Source organism: Pelmatolapia mariae, linkage group LG14 (genome assembly GCF_036321145.2).
Source record: "Pelmatolapia mariae isolate MD_Pm_ZW linkage group LG14, Pm_UMD_F_2, whole genome shotgun sequence".
NCBI lineage: Eukaryota > Metazoa > Chordata > Actinopteri > Cichliformes > Cichlidae > Pelmatolapia > Pelmatolapia mariae.
The window spans coordinates 26597849-26613924 of record NC_086239.1 but is presented as its reverse complement, the minus strand read 5'-3'; the positions used below and the strand labels follow the sequence as shown (position 1 = coordinate 26613924).

General features: G+C 41.7%; 2 protein-coding genes and 2 non-coding genes across 5 annotated transcripts; 3 read left to right on the top strand and 1 right to left on the bottom strand.

Annotated features, from left to right (window-relative positions):
- The first annotated feature begins 72 nt into the window (after nt 1-72).
- trnap-cgg (transfer RNA proline (anticodon CGG)) lies at nt 73-144 on the top strand. The gene has a single exon. It is a non-coding gene; the product is annotated as a tRNA-Pro (tRNA).
- Nucleotides 145-411: 267 nt separating this feature from the next.
- Nucleotides 412-483, bottom strand: trnap-agg (transfer RNA proline (anticodon AGG)). The gene has a single exon. It is a non-coding gene; the product is annotated as a tRNA-Pro (tRNA).
- A 496-nt stretch (nt 484-979) lies between these two features.
- On the top strand, nt 980-6192 carry thap12b (THAP domain containing 12b). Its single transcript, XM_063493013.1, has 5 exons — nt 980-1287; nt 2079-2199; nt 2327-2434; nt 2562-2598; nt 2705-6192. Exons 1-5 carry the CDS (start codon nt 1199-1201, stop codon nt 4609-4611), a joined length of 2262 nt encoding a protein of 753 aa, XP_063349083.1. The 5' UTR covers nt 980-1198; the 3' UTR covers nt 4612-6192.
- Nucleotide 6193: 1 nt separating this feature from the next.
- Nucleotides 6194-15825, top strand: map6b (microtubule-associated protein 6b). 2 transcript variants are annotated; one of them, XM_063493015.1, is made up of 4 exons: nt 6194-7580; nt 9698-9911; nt 10484-10532; nt 14052-14158. In XM_063493015.1, the coding sequence occupies exons 1-3, from the start codon at nt 6847-6849 to the stop codon at nt 10526-10528; spliced, it is 993 nt and encodes a 330-aa protein (XP_063349085.1). In that variant the 5' UTR covers nt 6194-6846; the 3' UTR covers nt 10529-10532; nt 14052-14158. The 2 variants fall into 2 exon arrangements, with proteins under 2 accessions (XP_063349085.1, XP_063349084.1); XM_063493014.1 differs by lacking the exon at nt 10484-10532 and having other exon boundaries at nt 14052-15825.
- The last annotated feature ends 251 nt before the right edge of the window (nt 15826-16076 follow it).

Genomic DNA, 16076 nt, shown 5'->3' with positions numbered 1-16076 from the left:
GGTATGTAGTCCTAGAAAACGGAGTGAAAATACTACATTTAGAAAAGGATACAGGATATAGTTGACCGCGTTGGCTCGTTGGTCTAGGGGTATGATTCTCGCTTCGGGTGCGAGAGGTCCCGGGTTCAAATCCCGGACGAGCCCTGAACGTTTTACTCGGGAGTATGTATAGGATTTAAAAGAAACATAAAGAACCCTTCATGATAAATGGTAAAACACATTATACTTGCAGACACCAACTTTTCATGCTTGGACATAACTTCGGATTTTAAAGTCTTGTCTGTTTACACTGGTAAAGGGGTTGTCAACATTAATCGTGTCCTTTCGTGGGGTTTTTTTTGTGGTTTTCTTTTGCACTCATGTATCATGCTTTTATGACAAATATTAATAAACCGAAAGCCAAAAAAAGGCGGGCTCGTCCGGGATTTGAACCCGGGACCTCTCGCACCCTAAGCGAGAATCATACCCCTAGACCAACGAGCCACATACAGGAGCACTCACCCCAGCGAGCTATTACTGCCTCGGCCACCTGCGAACGCCTATTTCTGAAGTATACGTAATGTTGCTAACCACAGAAAACACCCTTACTATCTAAATAGCTAACACTGACCTGAAGGATTCAGTATGGGGAAATGATGAAAACACAACGCGAAGAAATATGCACTATTAAGTGCATATTTCTTGGCTTTGTTAGCTACCTATTTAAATCACATGCTACCGGTTAGTTAAAACAGTAAAGACACCCATAGTTATGCAGGTCGTCCTGCCCTAGCGGCTAACGGAGACGTTAGCTAATGAGGTACGTGCAGTGCCCCCTGGAAGCGCGGCTGTCGCTACATTTCAGGAAGAAGAAGAAGAAAAAAACAAAAACTGTTTTTGCCTTTTCATTGGTTGACGGGTTATCTGTGGCGTCCAGTAGTTATCACGGGCAGCTTAGGTACGTCCAATCAGAGGCTCCGGGGGCGGGACATCCCTTTGTTAAAAGCGATATATCCCAATTTTAACCGTTGTGAATGTGTGTTGGTGTATTGTGTGTCCTTTAAGTGTTTTCTTTGCTAGACATTGTCTGAGATCATGTTAGTCATCTCTTATCTTTAGCCGTACCCACCGTCCACTCAGCTTTCTACAAGAAAACCACTGAAGTCCGCGGATGACAATAGGCAGCCAAGTTAGCTAAGCTAACCACCGAACCTGAAGCATGCCGAATTTTTGCGCGGCCCCGAACTGTACGCGGAAAAGCACGCAATCTGATTTGGCATTTTTTCGGTTTCCACGGGACCCGGAGAGGTAAGTCAGCAAATATGACAGTACGCTACGAGCATTAGCATTCAGCAGAGTCCAGAAGACCATGTGTAGTGTCCTAAAGTTGTACTGAAATGAGTGAGAAATTATAACACCACTAACCAATCCGTAAAGACCACAAACAAGGCGCGATAAATATTTTCTTGTTAACTTTCCAGTTATTGGGCCGTGTTTAATCACTAGCTTTTAACTGAATTACATCATATATATATATATATATATATATATATATAGACTCTATGGCAGACTGAGTTTAGAGCTAACTTTCTGTTATGTAATCTAAGACGTGTAGACTAGGTCCTGGCAATTCCAATGTATGTATAATGTGATTTCTGCATCTCCTTTTCTAGCCCAACATTCAAAATGTAGCAAAAGCAAATTATTTCTTAACTGACATTTTCAGTTTTATTGTGATTTATATATATATTGTGGCCACAATGTCAAACCAGAGTCAAAAAGTTGTTGTTATTCCATTTTAATAACGAGTCATTTGAATTAATAAGTTGTCTATAATGATAAGTTTGAGAGGTGCTACTTCAATTATTAAGTTGTGAATTTAGTAAAAGTGCTAGGGTAATGCATTTGGAGTACCTGATTTTTAGTGGAAATAGAAATACTTTATTGCACTTTTATTGATGTATTGCAAAGGAAAGTGGTAGGATATATTGCTGTTTCTGTAGTTTTTCCTTTTTCTTCTCAGCCTTCATATGGACAGTGGCAGTCTCAATCCATTTCTGTATCTTAGCATGTCAGACATATTTTTTTATTACTTCTAGATGCAGAATCTGGGTAGAGAACTGTCGCAGGGCCGATCTAGAGGCAAAAACATCAGACCAGTTGAATAAGCACTATAGACTATGTGCCAAGCACTTTGACCCAGCTATGGTGTGCAAAACAGTGAGTATTTCGTGAGCAGGCAGAGCCTTATCTACATTTATTTCCTCAAAAATGTGCATCTTTTAAATGTTGCTTATTTAATTATGTGAGTTTTGTTTGTTTGTTTGTTTTTCGATTTATTCCCCAGAGCCCTTATCGGACTGTGCTGAAGGATACGGCAATTCCAACAATATTTGATTTAACAAGCCATTTAAAAAATCCTCACACCAGACATCGCAAGCGGATTAAAGAGCTTGTAAGGAAGATATTTGATAGCTTTTGGGTCACTGATGTTCTTTTTTACTTTTTAAATAATGGTAATAACGTGACTCTTTTTAGTTTTGGTAAATAACTTTTATACTTTTTTTTTTTTTAAATTGCAGACTGAAGAAGATATACGGAAGATAAAAGAAAGGAGATGTAAGCTATTAAATTAGGACTTTGTTCTTTTTTTTGTTTGTTTTTTGTTCCAATTTTATTATCAGTTTTCTTGAGAGGATTGTTGTTGTGTCATCTCTCTTCACAGTGGCATCTTCTATTGACCAGATTGCTTCCAAAAAAGATGCCGCAGAAGATAGCACAACCACCAATGAGGATGAACCTCAGCTGTCCACGGAAGAGAAGGCATTTCGGGAATACCTGAGATCTTTGTTTGAAGCCGTGGTCATGTTAGGAAAACAAAGCATACCGTTAATGCCTCTTAAAGCATCAGAAACAGAACTTAAACCCAACAACTTCCAGGCCCTCCTAGATTATCGCATGAACGCTGGAGATGAAGCTTTGAAGAAGCGCTTTGAGGCAACGGCCGTGAACTCTGAATACCTTTCTGTAACCCAGCAAAGTCAGCTCCTGGACGTTTGTGAGAACACGGTGAGGGAGGAGATGCTAATGGAAGTGAGAGAGAGCCGCTTCTTCTCCCTAGTGACAGGCGACCTTGTGGACTTTGCCAATGAAAAGCACCTGCCTCTATTTTTACGCTTTGTAAATCAGCAGAACGTCCTCCGAGAGGAGTTTTTGGACTTTGTGCCATTTGATGGTGATGAGCCTGCACTGGTAGAGAGACTGGAGGCCCAGCTGACTGATCGCTGGGGGCTCAGCATGGAAGACTGCCGTGGTCAGGCCCATAAGGCCACTGGGATTTCCACCACCAAGATGAAAGCAGTAGCAGTATTACTGATGGAGAAGTATCCCTTGGCATTGCACATGCCTTGCTCCCATATGGCACTGAACATTCACCTGGCCAACAGCCTTCCATTCCCCAATGTCCAGGTGGTCATGGAAACCCTGAGGAGGATTGGTGCTTTCTTTCAGGCCCATTCAACTCAGGATGAGCTCGAGAAAGCCATCTCCACTCACTATCAAAAGAATGAAGAGAAAGGAGCTGCACTAAAACAAGCTTGTATCCCAGGCTGGACAGAACAACACAACGTCTTTGATGTGCTGCTGGATATGTTGCCACCATTGCTGCTGTGCATGGACAATATTCGAGACAATGAAGAAGGAAAGTTTGCTGCCTCTTTGGTGGCAGTTGGATATTCAATAGCAGAAACTCTTGCAGACTTTGAGATCGTTGTCACCATTGTCATCCTGAAGAATGTCCTTACCTTCACTAGAGCCTTTGGGAGGAATCTCCAAGGGGAAACACTTGATGTGTTTTTTGCTGCCAACAGTCTAACAGCTGTCCTGCATTCACTTAATGAGGTCAACGATAACATTGACGTCTACCATGAATTTTGGTACGAGGAAGCTGTGAGCGTGGCTACCATGATCGAGATTCCCGTCAAAGTTCCAAGGCTGTTTCTACGGAAACAGCGTGCTGCCGATGTGGGTGAAATTCAAGCTGAGCCGTATTTTAAGGAGTATGTTACCATGCCTGTAATCCACGGGATCATGCAGGAGGTGGAGGACATGTTCTCTGAGACTAACCTCAAAGCCCTGAAGTGTCTGTCGCTGGTTCCGGCTGTCATGGGCCAAATGAAGTTCAACACCACTGAGGAGAACTACGCGGATGTTTACCGGAATGACCTCCCCAATCCTGACACGTTACCTGCAGAGCTCCACTGCTGGAGAATCAAGTGGAAGCACAGAGGCAAAGAGGTGCGCCTGCCCACCACCATTCATGAAACCTTGCAGCTCCCAGACGTTAAATTCTTTCCCAATGTGAACTCCTTCCTCAAGGTACTTTCCACCTTGCCTGTGCTGAAGCTAGAGGACAGCAAAAGTGACACGGCAAGTGGAAGACTCCAGGCTTACCTCGACAGCATGCCTCCTCAGCAATGGAACAAAAGTCTTGCAATGCTTAATGTTAACACTCATGTCAAACATGACCTGGATGTCATGGTGGACAAATACTGCAGACTGTATCCAGAGGATGACACTGAAGTTGACGCAGAGTCCGAGGAAGTAGCCGAGGAAGAGGCTGGGATGAAATGATGTGATGCAGTGAGCTGAACAGAACAGTTTGAATTGATTGCATAATTTTCGGTGGTGTAAAAATATGCGCATACAAGTACTAGTAAATTTTAATGGAGACGTAAATTAGCGCTTGACATTCATGTCTGAAGTTAAGCTCTTATTGTATTTGGTCAGATGAATAAATGGTGTATTTAAATGCACCACACACTTAATCTTGAGTTGTAAACAGATTCACAAATTTGTCTGGAACAAAATGAATACTCATTATTCCTTGTGGACTTTTTGAAAATTGTAAATCAAAAACGATCTGTAAATATTCAAATTCTGTGTCAACTTGTGTTATTAGACTAGACTCTTCTGTAAATGTTTATATATTTTTCTATCTTAAAATGGATCTGTCAGGTTCATTTACGATTCCCCGTTTCTTTGCTAGGCTAGCTCTATATAATTTCAAAACAGTCAAGTTCAAAGCAATCAACTGCAGCCCCTTAGTTCATCCTTTGTCTAAAACATGCCATTTTATCTTAGTCAGCAGTCATAGAGCCCCAAGATAAAAATTGATGAGCTTCCAGTTGGGAGGGAAAAATGTTTATTTCCCAGTCGGTTGCTGCGAAATTGATTGCTAGAGACTTATTTACACGGGCCTAGAGACCGGTCAGTGACATTTTTGCGATTGTTTTAGCTGCTAGCAGATTGCTGCCGTTTCCTGTAGTGTACATGGAGCATCCTAACTTGCCTGCAGTCAGTCACAAACTACCCGTCAAACTGTAATGTTTGCATACAAGTCAACAACTTTCATGCAAAGTACAGCAAGGAGGGTTTTTTTGTGCAGCACCCTCTTTGCAGCTGCTTTCACCTGCTGACGGCCAGCAACCGCTTAATAAATACACACTAACTACTAGTAACCAGAGGTTGCCAGGGGGTTGCCTACTGATCTCTAGGCCTGTGTGACTGAAGTCTTGACAGTGATTAGTCGCTGGCTTCATTGTTTGAAAGTTTGGTCATATCAAAATGAGCATTCTTTTTTTTTTTTAACATTTAGTTTATGTCATATATGACAGGAAATCGGTCCACTTTTAAGGGCTTTCTATGTTTTGTGCTTGATGGGCTTTGCTGCTGAGATTAACTGATGGCCTGATTTTTTTGTTTGTTTGTTTTTTTATATTGTGTGCTTTTAATTCAAACCACATGATGGAGGCAGATGCCCCCGTTGATTCACAGTGCAGGATGCAGGAAGAGCAGGAGAGGGAGCAATTCCATCAATATCAGCAGCATCCCTGAATTAATGCTCAGGAAATGTTTCTACTGTAGAGTGAATTAGAATGTCAATTATTTTGTACAGCTAAGTGCAAATCTGTGGAAAGCTCATCCCTGTACAGGCTAACATGATTTAAATGTTCGTGCTTCACTGTTCTGATTGTAATGCAATTAAATGTTTGCTTCACTGTGCAGATTGATGCAGGGATAGGATAGGAGTCGGCATAAATGGGTTTGTTTGTTTGGAAAGATGGTTTCATTTTTATTTCTAGGCATTTTATATAAAGTTTGTTTTGCTTAAATAAGACTCTGTAAAGAAGACCAATAAAGCCGGAGTCGGTGACCAAAATATTATTTATTGTTTTCTTGAATATTTCATCATCAGATTTTGCATCTCGTCCCAACTTTAATCATGGCCGCTGCATTAAGTGGGACTTGATGTGAATTTCGTTTTATTTGTTCTGATTTTCAGCCACGTTTTTTTTTTTTCGGCCATTTCCTAAAAACGGAACAATAGGCTTCTGCGAGGCTTGCATCTACTGTGGGTTTACGTTTGTGACATGGCAGCATTGGGGTTAACTGTCTCCTCCCTCTTTGCTGGCCAGATGCTGACGAGCTCAGGTGATAGTTCATCGTGCATACTCAGTGCAGACCCCCTGATTGTCGAAGCATCACACAAATGTGGGTGGGGTCGCTTTGATGCGCAACCAGACAGCAATGTATACACTCCACAGCAAGCCCCCAAAGTGTGAAACTTGAACAAGAGCAAACATCCTGCAGGAGGAGGCAGAGAGGGAGGCGTGTGGGTGCTTCTCCCGTAAGTCTCTTGCAAAGATTAGATCTGCTCATCGGAATTGCATAACGCGAGAGTAATCCTGACTGGACAAAAAACGAAGAGGGTTCGAGTCGTGAGTAGGACGTTTATTTACGTGTTTATCCCCGATTTCCTTCCCCTTTAGCATATTTTCTCTGGTCAGCTTCCTAGAATCGAACATTATGGCATGGCCGTGCATTACGCGTGCTTGCTGCATCAATCGCTTTTGGTCCGAGCTGGATAAAGCAGACATCGCGGTGCCTTTGGTTTTCGCCAGATACTCCGACGTGGCCGACGTACCGCATGTGCCCCATCACCCGCAGCCGAAACTGAAGAAGGCCGGTGCCATTGCCATAGAAACCCAGCCCCATCCCGGCGAGCAGGAGGCTGGGAAGGCACCGCCCGCGACGGGTGCCGCAGCGGGCAAAGATGGCTCTACTGCGTCCGTCATGCGCCAAGACTTCAAGGCGTGGAGAGTGCGCCCCGAGGCCAGCTGCAAGCCCAGAAACGAGTACCAGCCATCGCCGGCCCCTTTCAACAACGAAACTCAGTATCAGAAGGATTACAAGCCTTGGCCTATACCGAAGAAGCACGACCACCCATGGATCCCCAAATCGAGCCCCACCACCGGCGGTCCGGAAAGGAGCGCAGGAAGCGGTAAGCAGGAGCAGGTGGCCGCCGAGGTCGAGAGCGGGGTGGAGAAGAGCGAGATTGAGGAGAAGACGCAGGAGAAGGAGTCACAGGAGGTGGTCAAGAGAAGCGTGAAGAGGGAAAAGTCATCGGAGAGGAAAACAGGTGAGAAGACGGAGGGACAGGTGGCTGCAGATGTGAGCGCGGAGCAGAGGAAAGGCAGAGCGGCTGCAGACGCTCTGAACAGGCAGATAAAGGAGGTTATGTCGACTTCTAGCAGCTACAGGTAAGAGTGTAAGGCTGTGACAATGCGCTGTTCGAGGTAACACTTTTTATTCTACACTCTATTACATGTTTGACTTTCTGTAATTGTTACTGTGCACTCGGTAGCAACAGAGGCTGTTAGCAGGAATAAGCACAGCATCCCTGAAAGCACTTCAGCTGTCACGCAAAAATCACTAGAGGATTTTTTGGTAGGCTATTGAAGGGTCTCTTTTTGCAATCTCCAGTGATATCAGATGTAAACTGACACTGCTACAGATAAAGGTTCCAGTATTGATTTTTTTTTCTGCTTCAGCCTTCCTGGGAGTACTACCAAATCAATGCCATGGGCCATGAATGAGTAAAGCCACTAAAAGGATCTGAATGTAATCATGTGTGTCTTAACAGGGTTTTTTCTGCTCAGGCTTCCTCCAAATTTGAGTAGGCGAGGCATGCAAGTTGAGAAGACATGCTTCACTGAAATTTCATGGAGAAAAGCTCATTACAGATCAAAAGTGAATTAGTCTACTTCACTGTATTTTGCAGGCAGTGAAGTAGAAACAGTTTGGATCAGAGAATTTTAAAATGTGAAACCAATGAAGGAGTAAACCATGTATACAAGAGTAAAGAATGAGTGTATGTTCTGTCTCTAACCCAGAACACACACTCATTGGCCACTTTGTTAGGTACACCTGTTCAACTGCTCATCAACACAAATATCAAATCAGCCAATCACATGGCTGCCAGAATGATAAATTTAATGAGCTTGAGTTTGTATAGCCTCCATTAAAATCGGACAATAAATGCTGGAAAAACAGTGTCCACTCTGAGCTTCAATTTCTGCTGCAACATTCAGATGGTAGGCTCAGAATTTGGCATTAGCAACAAGCATGGATCCATCCTGCCTTCTGGGCCCCTTACCAAGTAAGTGTTGCTGACCACGTCTGTCTCTCTATGACCACTGTGTACCCATCCTGTGATGGCTGCTTCTAGCAGCACAAGACTCAGATTATCTCGAACTGTTTTTTTTTTTTTTCTTAATTTGACAATGAGTTTACTGTACTCACTTGGGCTCCACAGTCACCAGACCTCAATCTAATAGATTTAATAAAGCTCCTCTGGGATGTGGTGTAACGGGAGATTTGCATCATGGACGTGCAGCTGACAAATCTGCAGCAACTGGTTGATGCTATCACTCAAATCTCTGAGGAATAATTTCACCTTATTGAATTTATGCCACAGTGAATGAGGACAGTTCTGAAAGCAAAAGGGGGTCCAACTGGGTGCTACCAAGGTGTACCTAATAAAGTGACTAGTGAGTGTATGCATAAATGATCTTGCTTTCTGAATGGCTGAGTTGGAAACCTGAAGCTTTCATTTGTGCAGTGAATAAAACACAGTTACACATTGCAATAAGAGCTCCCATTTATTAAAAAACGAACAAAAACTTTTTTCAGGGTCATCATAATAATAATAATAAATCTGAATCTGAATTAGAATTCCTAATTAATTTCCTGCTGTGTAATAGAAAATGTGTGTAAGCTGTGTCTCACAACGAGTCCACTTCCTGTCTACATGTACCTGAAAAGGAAGCACGTGTTGGCACTTCCCGGTCTTGCAGAACGTGGACAATAAATCTGAAGGTCAAATTTTGATTTGACTGCTAAAAATAAACTGACAGTCCTGCAGAACCTGCAGCTGAGCTGTAATCAACATGAATACAGTGTACATGTCTGATGGTTGGTACATGAGCATCTACATAAAAGTGAGGATAGCCTCTAGTGGTGGTGTCAAATTATCCTAGGCCTCTATGCCAAGGGTAATCTGTACCTTGCAAACCTTTCATAGAAAGCTTTTTATTATTATTATTACTATTATTATTATCATCATTATTTGTAAATCTTCTGTCGTTTCAGTATAATCAGTGGCCGCTCTTCTCTCAATTCAATGCTTAATTTTGGCTAGCTGTTAATGTTGTATGAGGAGCACCACAGCTGTGTTCATTTTTAATAATTGATTCATTGATCAGGTTTCAGTTTATTTGAGAGTCAGTTGATTTAATGACTCTGATTTTTTTCTTTTTTCTTAAATATTCAGTAATAAAAAATAAAAAAATCTAAATCTCGTTTACACTGTTCTTAGGACTGAGTTCAAGGCTTATAAGGATGTGAAGCCAGTGAAGCCCATCAAAGCTCCATCCCAGTATAAACCCCCTGGGGAGGAGACCAGTCTGGAAACCAGCTATAGTGCCACATTCAAGGGGGAGCAGGTGAAGGCTCACCCAACGGACAACAAGCTGCTGGAGCGCAGGAGGATACGCAGCCTGTATAGCGAACCCAGCAAGGAGCCTGCCAAGGTGAGATGACGTCCACGCACGGATCTGCAGAAACTATACCTCTCCATCTCCATTTTGACTTCTTGTAATTGCACACATATCAAACCTAAATTAACCCGACTGTATGCTAGAGTTTGTATTTCGTGATTTGAGTTCTTACTCACTGAAACCCATAAGTGTTATCTCGTTATACAAAATATTCAAGCAGTGCCTAATGGCATGTGGTCTAACTTACCATAAACACAAACTAGAACAGCTTTATGTGTCAATATTCTTTTTTAAATACATGATGTGCATTTGTCATTGCTACTTGGTTCTGCTACACTACGCTCAACTAATCAGCATACATACTGTGTATTTAGCAAGCTGTATATGCTAATGAATAGTAAAATGGTCACTGCATCGATTTCAGAAGCTAAAGTAACATTCCATCATTAGAGTATGGTAATATGACGTAATCCCTTTACCAACCTATTATTTGAAGATATTCCCCACATACGGTAAGATCTTTTTGCATGTAATGGGTTTGAATTGGTTAGTCATGTGTCTACAGTGGTGTGTTCATGTGGCCACTCCTTCTCTCATTCTTGTAGGACTTCTCAGAGACTGAGAGCAGCTCTGTTCTAAATCTGCTGTAGTCAGGTGTGTTCTCTGTTTCTTCTAGAAGGCATGGAGGCTGACCTCAAAGTTGATAAGGCCAAAACATGCATACTGACACACACACACACACACACACACACACACACACACACACACACACACACACACACACGCACGAACGCACGCACGCAGTATGCGTCTTGGCTAATGTGAGCTTCAGGCCATGTCCCCACTAATGCGTTTTCATTTGAAAACGTATCTTCTTCTCTCCGTTTTGGCCTTCCGTCCACGCTGAGACGGCGTTTTTGGTCAAGGAAAATGCAGCGTTTTGAAAACGCTCTCCAAAGCGGAAACATTTGAAAACGCAGTTTTTGCGTGGCACTGTGGACAGCGAACCTGGAGCCTTTTCGAAAACGATGGCACATTTTAGTCATGTGATGCAATCATGTGACCAATTAAACTAAGATAGCGGAGGGCATTACACAGCAGTTGTTTTGTTTGCGCTCAATTTTGACAGCCCTATTAAAGATTAATATCAGTTTGTACATGCTCCAAAAAGCTTTTCTTCAAATTCTTTCATTCTCAATCGCTTTTGCAACTTTGTAATTTTGTGTTACTCGCAGCAACAACTCCACCTCGTTGTTAATCCATTTAAAAAACTCGGTGCTTTTCCTCGACATTTTGCCGCCACGTTTCAAAGAGCCGAAAAGTAAATAAATGGCAGACAGAAATGAGGCAGGTCGTCTTGCGTGTCACGCATGCGCAGTACTGGAACGTAAGCGTTTTCAGACGTTTCCAAATGTGGACGCACAACTATGTGAAAACGACTGAAAACGATAGTGTGGACGCGGAGCGTTCTCAGACGAAAACACCGTTTTCAAATTTATCCGGGCTAGTGTGGACGTAGCCTCAGTCACATTTATCACCCAGCTGCCAGATGCAGTCCTCCCAAAGTTATTTGTTCACTGTTTGCCCACCTCTCAGCCTGCACCAGCCACTAACTTTTGTGGAGATTTGTAGTTTTAACAGTTCATCATGGGGTTTTGGAAAAAAAAACTGAAAAAAAGGATGGGATTGGAGGAAACAATGAAGCAGAGATGCTATCAACATGTATCAGATAAAAATCAAAACATTTGTTGCACCAGTGGACCTAAAAACATTGCTTGAGGCTCTATTGTGTTAGTAAAAGCTACGCTGGGCAAGATGGCACTTCTTTTTTCTTCATGCAGTGGCTGACCATGAATTGGTGTACAGATTATAAAGAGGAATACTAGGAATATGGCAGTGCATTTTTGATATCCTTTGTGCCTCTGTCTGATTAATGTAGCAGCAGTGTGCAGGTCAGTGTGACACAGCTATGTGGATCTAATTATATTCTTTGAGACCCACGTCATCAACAGTAAGAAGAAAAATATTTAAAGTGTTAAATCTAATCTGGACTTTGTTCTGAAAATGTCTGGTAAACCTGATGGAGTGCAGTGCTTTTCTTTATTTATTTTACACTGGTACCATGGTAACATAGTCTTCCTAATCCCACACTGACCGTCTCTGGCAACAAAATTTATTAACAAGGTTTGCCATGGCGACGCCTAACTTACTTAACACGACCGCCGTTTTACTCTGAGAAATAGAGCTGTCCACATTTTTTTTTAATAGTCGGAAATAACCTTTCACTGTCATCTTATACAATATTGTTTGTAAGGTTTATTTATTCAGCAAAAGTTGAGCATGATTTGCAACTTTGTCGCTGGATGCTGATGCTCATTTATAAAAGCTGGGAGCCCCTCCATCAGTCTGTTATCACTAAGGCAACTCCAGCTCAAGAGCAGAAATGAGCTAAGCGCCTGGCTTGAGGCCACTTTTATCTCTGCACCCACTTTTCCCCACTCAATCTTTTGATCTGAACAAATCTCACCAATGCAGGCCTGCTTGTCAAGCCTCCACCAGTATTAGTAGTTGAACCAAATTACTTCATTTTATAAAGCATAATACTAACATCATATACTAATATAAACTAAATACCATGTATGCTTTATATTCCTTAAAAGTTCATTAAATAAGGAACTGCACGAACCACTTTTTAGAGAAGGAAAGGCACAAACACGCTTTTTGTGCTATTTTTTGGACCTTTATCTTCATTGCACTAACCACATCATGCAAGTATCATCTATAGCATATGGTGTCATTTGCCTGAAATTATCTTGAGTAGCAAGATAAAAGAAGGTTTGTATTGCATGATAAAATAAGATTTGATTTATAATCTATCAGTTAGCCTACAGTAAGTAAAGATGTAAATGGTTGGCTTAAAATTTTGGGAAGTATTCTTATTTGTTTTCTTGCTTGGAGCCAGCAGTTAATTATCTTAGCTTTGCACAAAGGTTCTCAAAATGTGGTCCGCAGGTCAGTGGCATTCCATGGTAACACAGTATGCTGCCTGTAAGTTTGACAAGGAAAGAATACATGAATGTACAACACATTTAATTTATATGCACGTCACCCTTTAAATTTCCAGTGCAGAGCAAAACCAAGAAAATGTATCGCTTCGGTTTCACCTTTGCTGTTCTAGCAGTCATAGCGGTCTAAACCTTACTGTCACCCCATTAGCTGTTAGTTCCTCACACCCCACATGGTGGTGGTGGTGTTGGTTGGTTTCATTATGTCACCCCCACTGGTTAAACGTGGAAAACTAAACTAAATAAAATGTAGAATCCTAGAATATTCCCACAGAGTGTCAACGACATGCCTGATCATCAGCATCAGAATTCCCTTCTAAGCTGAGATCTGCAACTTGTTATTTCAACATGTTAAAATGGCAGTTTTGCATTGGGGTTAAAGTCTGCACCATCCTGCAGTTAGAAAGTCTTGCTATAAGGCGTTTAAACAAATGTGATTGGCTCAGTTTGTTGGCTTTGCAAGTGATGGAGCAACACCTGTAATGGGCTGAGAGAGGTGGAGTAGCCACACTCCTGGGTGGAAAGATCAACCCTAACCCCATTGTCATTGAATGCACCATTCACAGTTAGAATCTGTGGTACATGATGCTGTAAAACATGTTACAGAGCGAGTCATTTTTACACATTCATTGACTCTTAAACTCCAGAAGTCTGCAGTAACTTTAAGTAAATGGAACTGGATGTTTCTGGATATTTACATATGTGGTTAAATATGTGGGTCAAGCTCAGCAGGAAGGCAGAGAAATCTGTGATCAGTGGATAACCAGGCCAATTTTTTTTATTAGGAATCTACCGTAGTGGCATATTTATTAATTATTTTATTAAACTGACAGCAGTTTGTGCTGCTGAATTTTCAACATGATTTCATATTAAATATTTGTTTGTTGTGTTCGATTGTGTCTAAAGAGGAAAACAATAAGGCCAGGTGTTTATCCAGAATTTGTGCTAAGCTGAGCCAAGGTAATTGGCTATTGGCTTTAGATTCATATTTAAATGATGATGTTGTCATCCTCCAAGCAAGGAAACAAAATAAATTCCATTTCCCAAAGTATTAATCAGTTTCTCTGACATCAGTTTCATCTCTTCTTGCATCTCTTCTCTCTTTCAGGTGGATAAACCAGTTTCCCGCACCAAACCAAAAAAGTCATCATCAACACCAACAACAACAGGGAGGATGCAGAAAAAAGCTAAAGAGAAGCAGATTTCTAGTTCCCAGTCAGCCAAGAAGAAACCTTCTTTGGGCGCCTCAGAACCCAAACCAGGCGGAGCCGTCACAAAGAAGAGCAAAGAGATCAGCAACAGACTGGCAGAGGCGGGCAAACAGTAAAAACAAGCTAACGTGGTCACATGAAGCGAATCTCTTCCCTTTGGTTTATTTCCTTACCTGTTGTTTTTGCTGTCCGGTCATATATAGTTTGAATGGGCACCAATGTTGAGCTTTTAGAATAATGCAAATAATTTCACGGCAAACTATGCGTGTGTGAATGTGTGAAAAGTACGTGAATGTATTCTGGCGCACAGAACTGCTTTCTATTATCGAGCACATAATTTTGCACATTGTTTCTATGAGTTCTGTTTCGACAGCAAACCTTAAAAAGGAGCCATCGGTACACATGTAGTGTGTGTATGAAAGGGAATTTTTACCTTTGTCTGAATGGATGATGAATTCAGTGTTAAAATGATTGTAAACAAAAAGAAAAAGGTCAAAGAGAGGCTTTTTTTGTTTTTCTGTATCACATGAAAGGATTTTTGTGAAAAGTGAATAATCTGTTTCACAGTGAATTACAGTGCCTCCGCTGTATGGTCCTGGTTTTCATTTCATTGTTCTGAATGATATCTGCTGAGATAGAAAGTGAACTGTAATATAATTACTACAGCTTGCATGCAAGACCCTGTTTTCGGTTCATTAGCTGACTGTCTGTCACAGTCACATCCTAGCTTGTAAATTGAGCTTTCAAAGATAAATGTATAGGGTTAAATCCTTCTCAAACATAATGCATGAGTAGAAATAGATTCTGATCACACCAAAAAGGTACATACAGTGAGTAAAATCATAGTCTAGTGGCTATTAAATCTGTAAAATAAACACACCAGCAATATGGTTTCACCCACAAGCAATCTAAATGGAGATCCACTCCCTTGATTTAATAAGAAAACCATAGTTTTCACGATGACTCAGTACTTTGTGGCATTGTACTCCACCCTCCCCTCTGAGCTGTGACGCTGTAGTTGTGCTAAATAATTTAAAAAAAGAAAAGAAAAGACAAATAGGCCTAAAAAAGAGAGAGAGAGAGAGAACTAGTTAGATTTGCTCAACATTTTTCACTCTGAATGCGCTGATGTGTTGAAGGACAAGGAATGGGCCAGGACTCTTTAAACTGCTGCTGTCTGAAAATCTAAAACTCGCATGAGTTCTTCGTGACATGAGGTGTTCTACCTCAAAAAGTCATCACAGCCCAGCCTTCCCTCTCTGGTTGTAAACACAGACGTATACCGTGATACCCTCAGTGGCCGACACGGCCGCAGTGTGTGAGGGCCCAGTCTAGCACTAGCCACTGTGGGTCTGCTTCCAGTTTTAGCTTCTGTGTGTGTGAGTGCGTGAGTGATAACTGAGTGAAAGTTTTTTTGTGTGTGTGTGTGTGTTTGACCTCTTCAGCCTGCTGCCTGCTAAGCATCAAGTCTGACCCAACCACTACAAGTGCTGCTATGCACTCCGACACTCTGGTGCTATATCTCTCATCTTATATGCTGTCTGGTTTGGACTGCGCGTGGCGTCAGACCAGAGTGAAGTGATGATATGACATGCGTATGTCATACTGCTGTTGTGATATTGTGCTTGTATTCTCAGCTTGCTTTGAATGAACTGATTAAAGTGATGCAGAACCCTGCGTTGTGACTTGTTGAATTTATTTGGACTTTAGTGTTTATTAAAATGCAACAGCTTATCCTGTTAAGTAAATGGCATATACAGTCACTGTCCACTTTGTTAGGTACACCTGTTCAGCTGCTCATTATCACAAATATCCAGAGGTCAGAGAAAAGGAAGGAAGGCAACAGCTCAAAAACACTTGTTACGACCAAGGTATGCAGAAGAGCATCTCTGAAAATGCACAACATGTCAAACCTTGAAGCA

Excerpts from the sequence above, each read along its gene's own strand:
- thap12b (XM_063493013.1), top strand. The coding sequence starts at position 1,199 with ATGCCGAATTTTTGCGCGGCCCCGAACTGTACGCGGAAAAGCACGCAA. Across the intron at positions 1,288-2,078 it reads TTTCCACGGGACCCGGAGAG|ATGCAGAATCTGGGTAGAGA; the intron begins GTAAGTCAGCAA and ends TATTACTTCTAG. Across the intron at positions 2,599-2,704 it reads GAAGATAAAAGAAAGGAGAT|TGGCATCTTCTATTGACCAG; the intron begins GTAAGCTATTAA and ends CTCTCTTCACAG.
- map6b (XM_063493014.1), top strand. The coding sequence starts at position 6,847 with ATGGCATGGCCGTGCATTACGCGTGCTTGCTGCATCAATCGCTTTTGG. Across the intron at positions 7,581-9,697 it reads TCGACTTCTAGCAGCTACAG|GACTGAGTTCAAGGCTTATA; the intron begins GTAAGAGTGTAA and ends CACTGTTCTTAG. Across the intron at positions 9,912-14,051 it reads CCAGCAAGGAGCCTGCCAAG|GTGGATAAACCAGTTTCCCG; the intron begins GTGAGATGACGT and ends TCTCTCTTTCAG.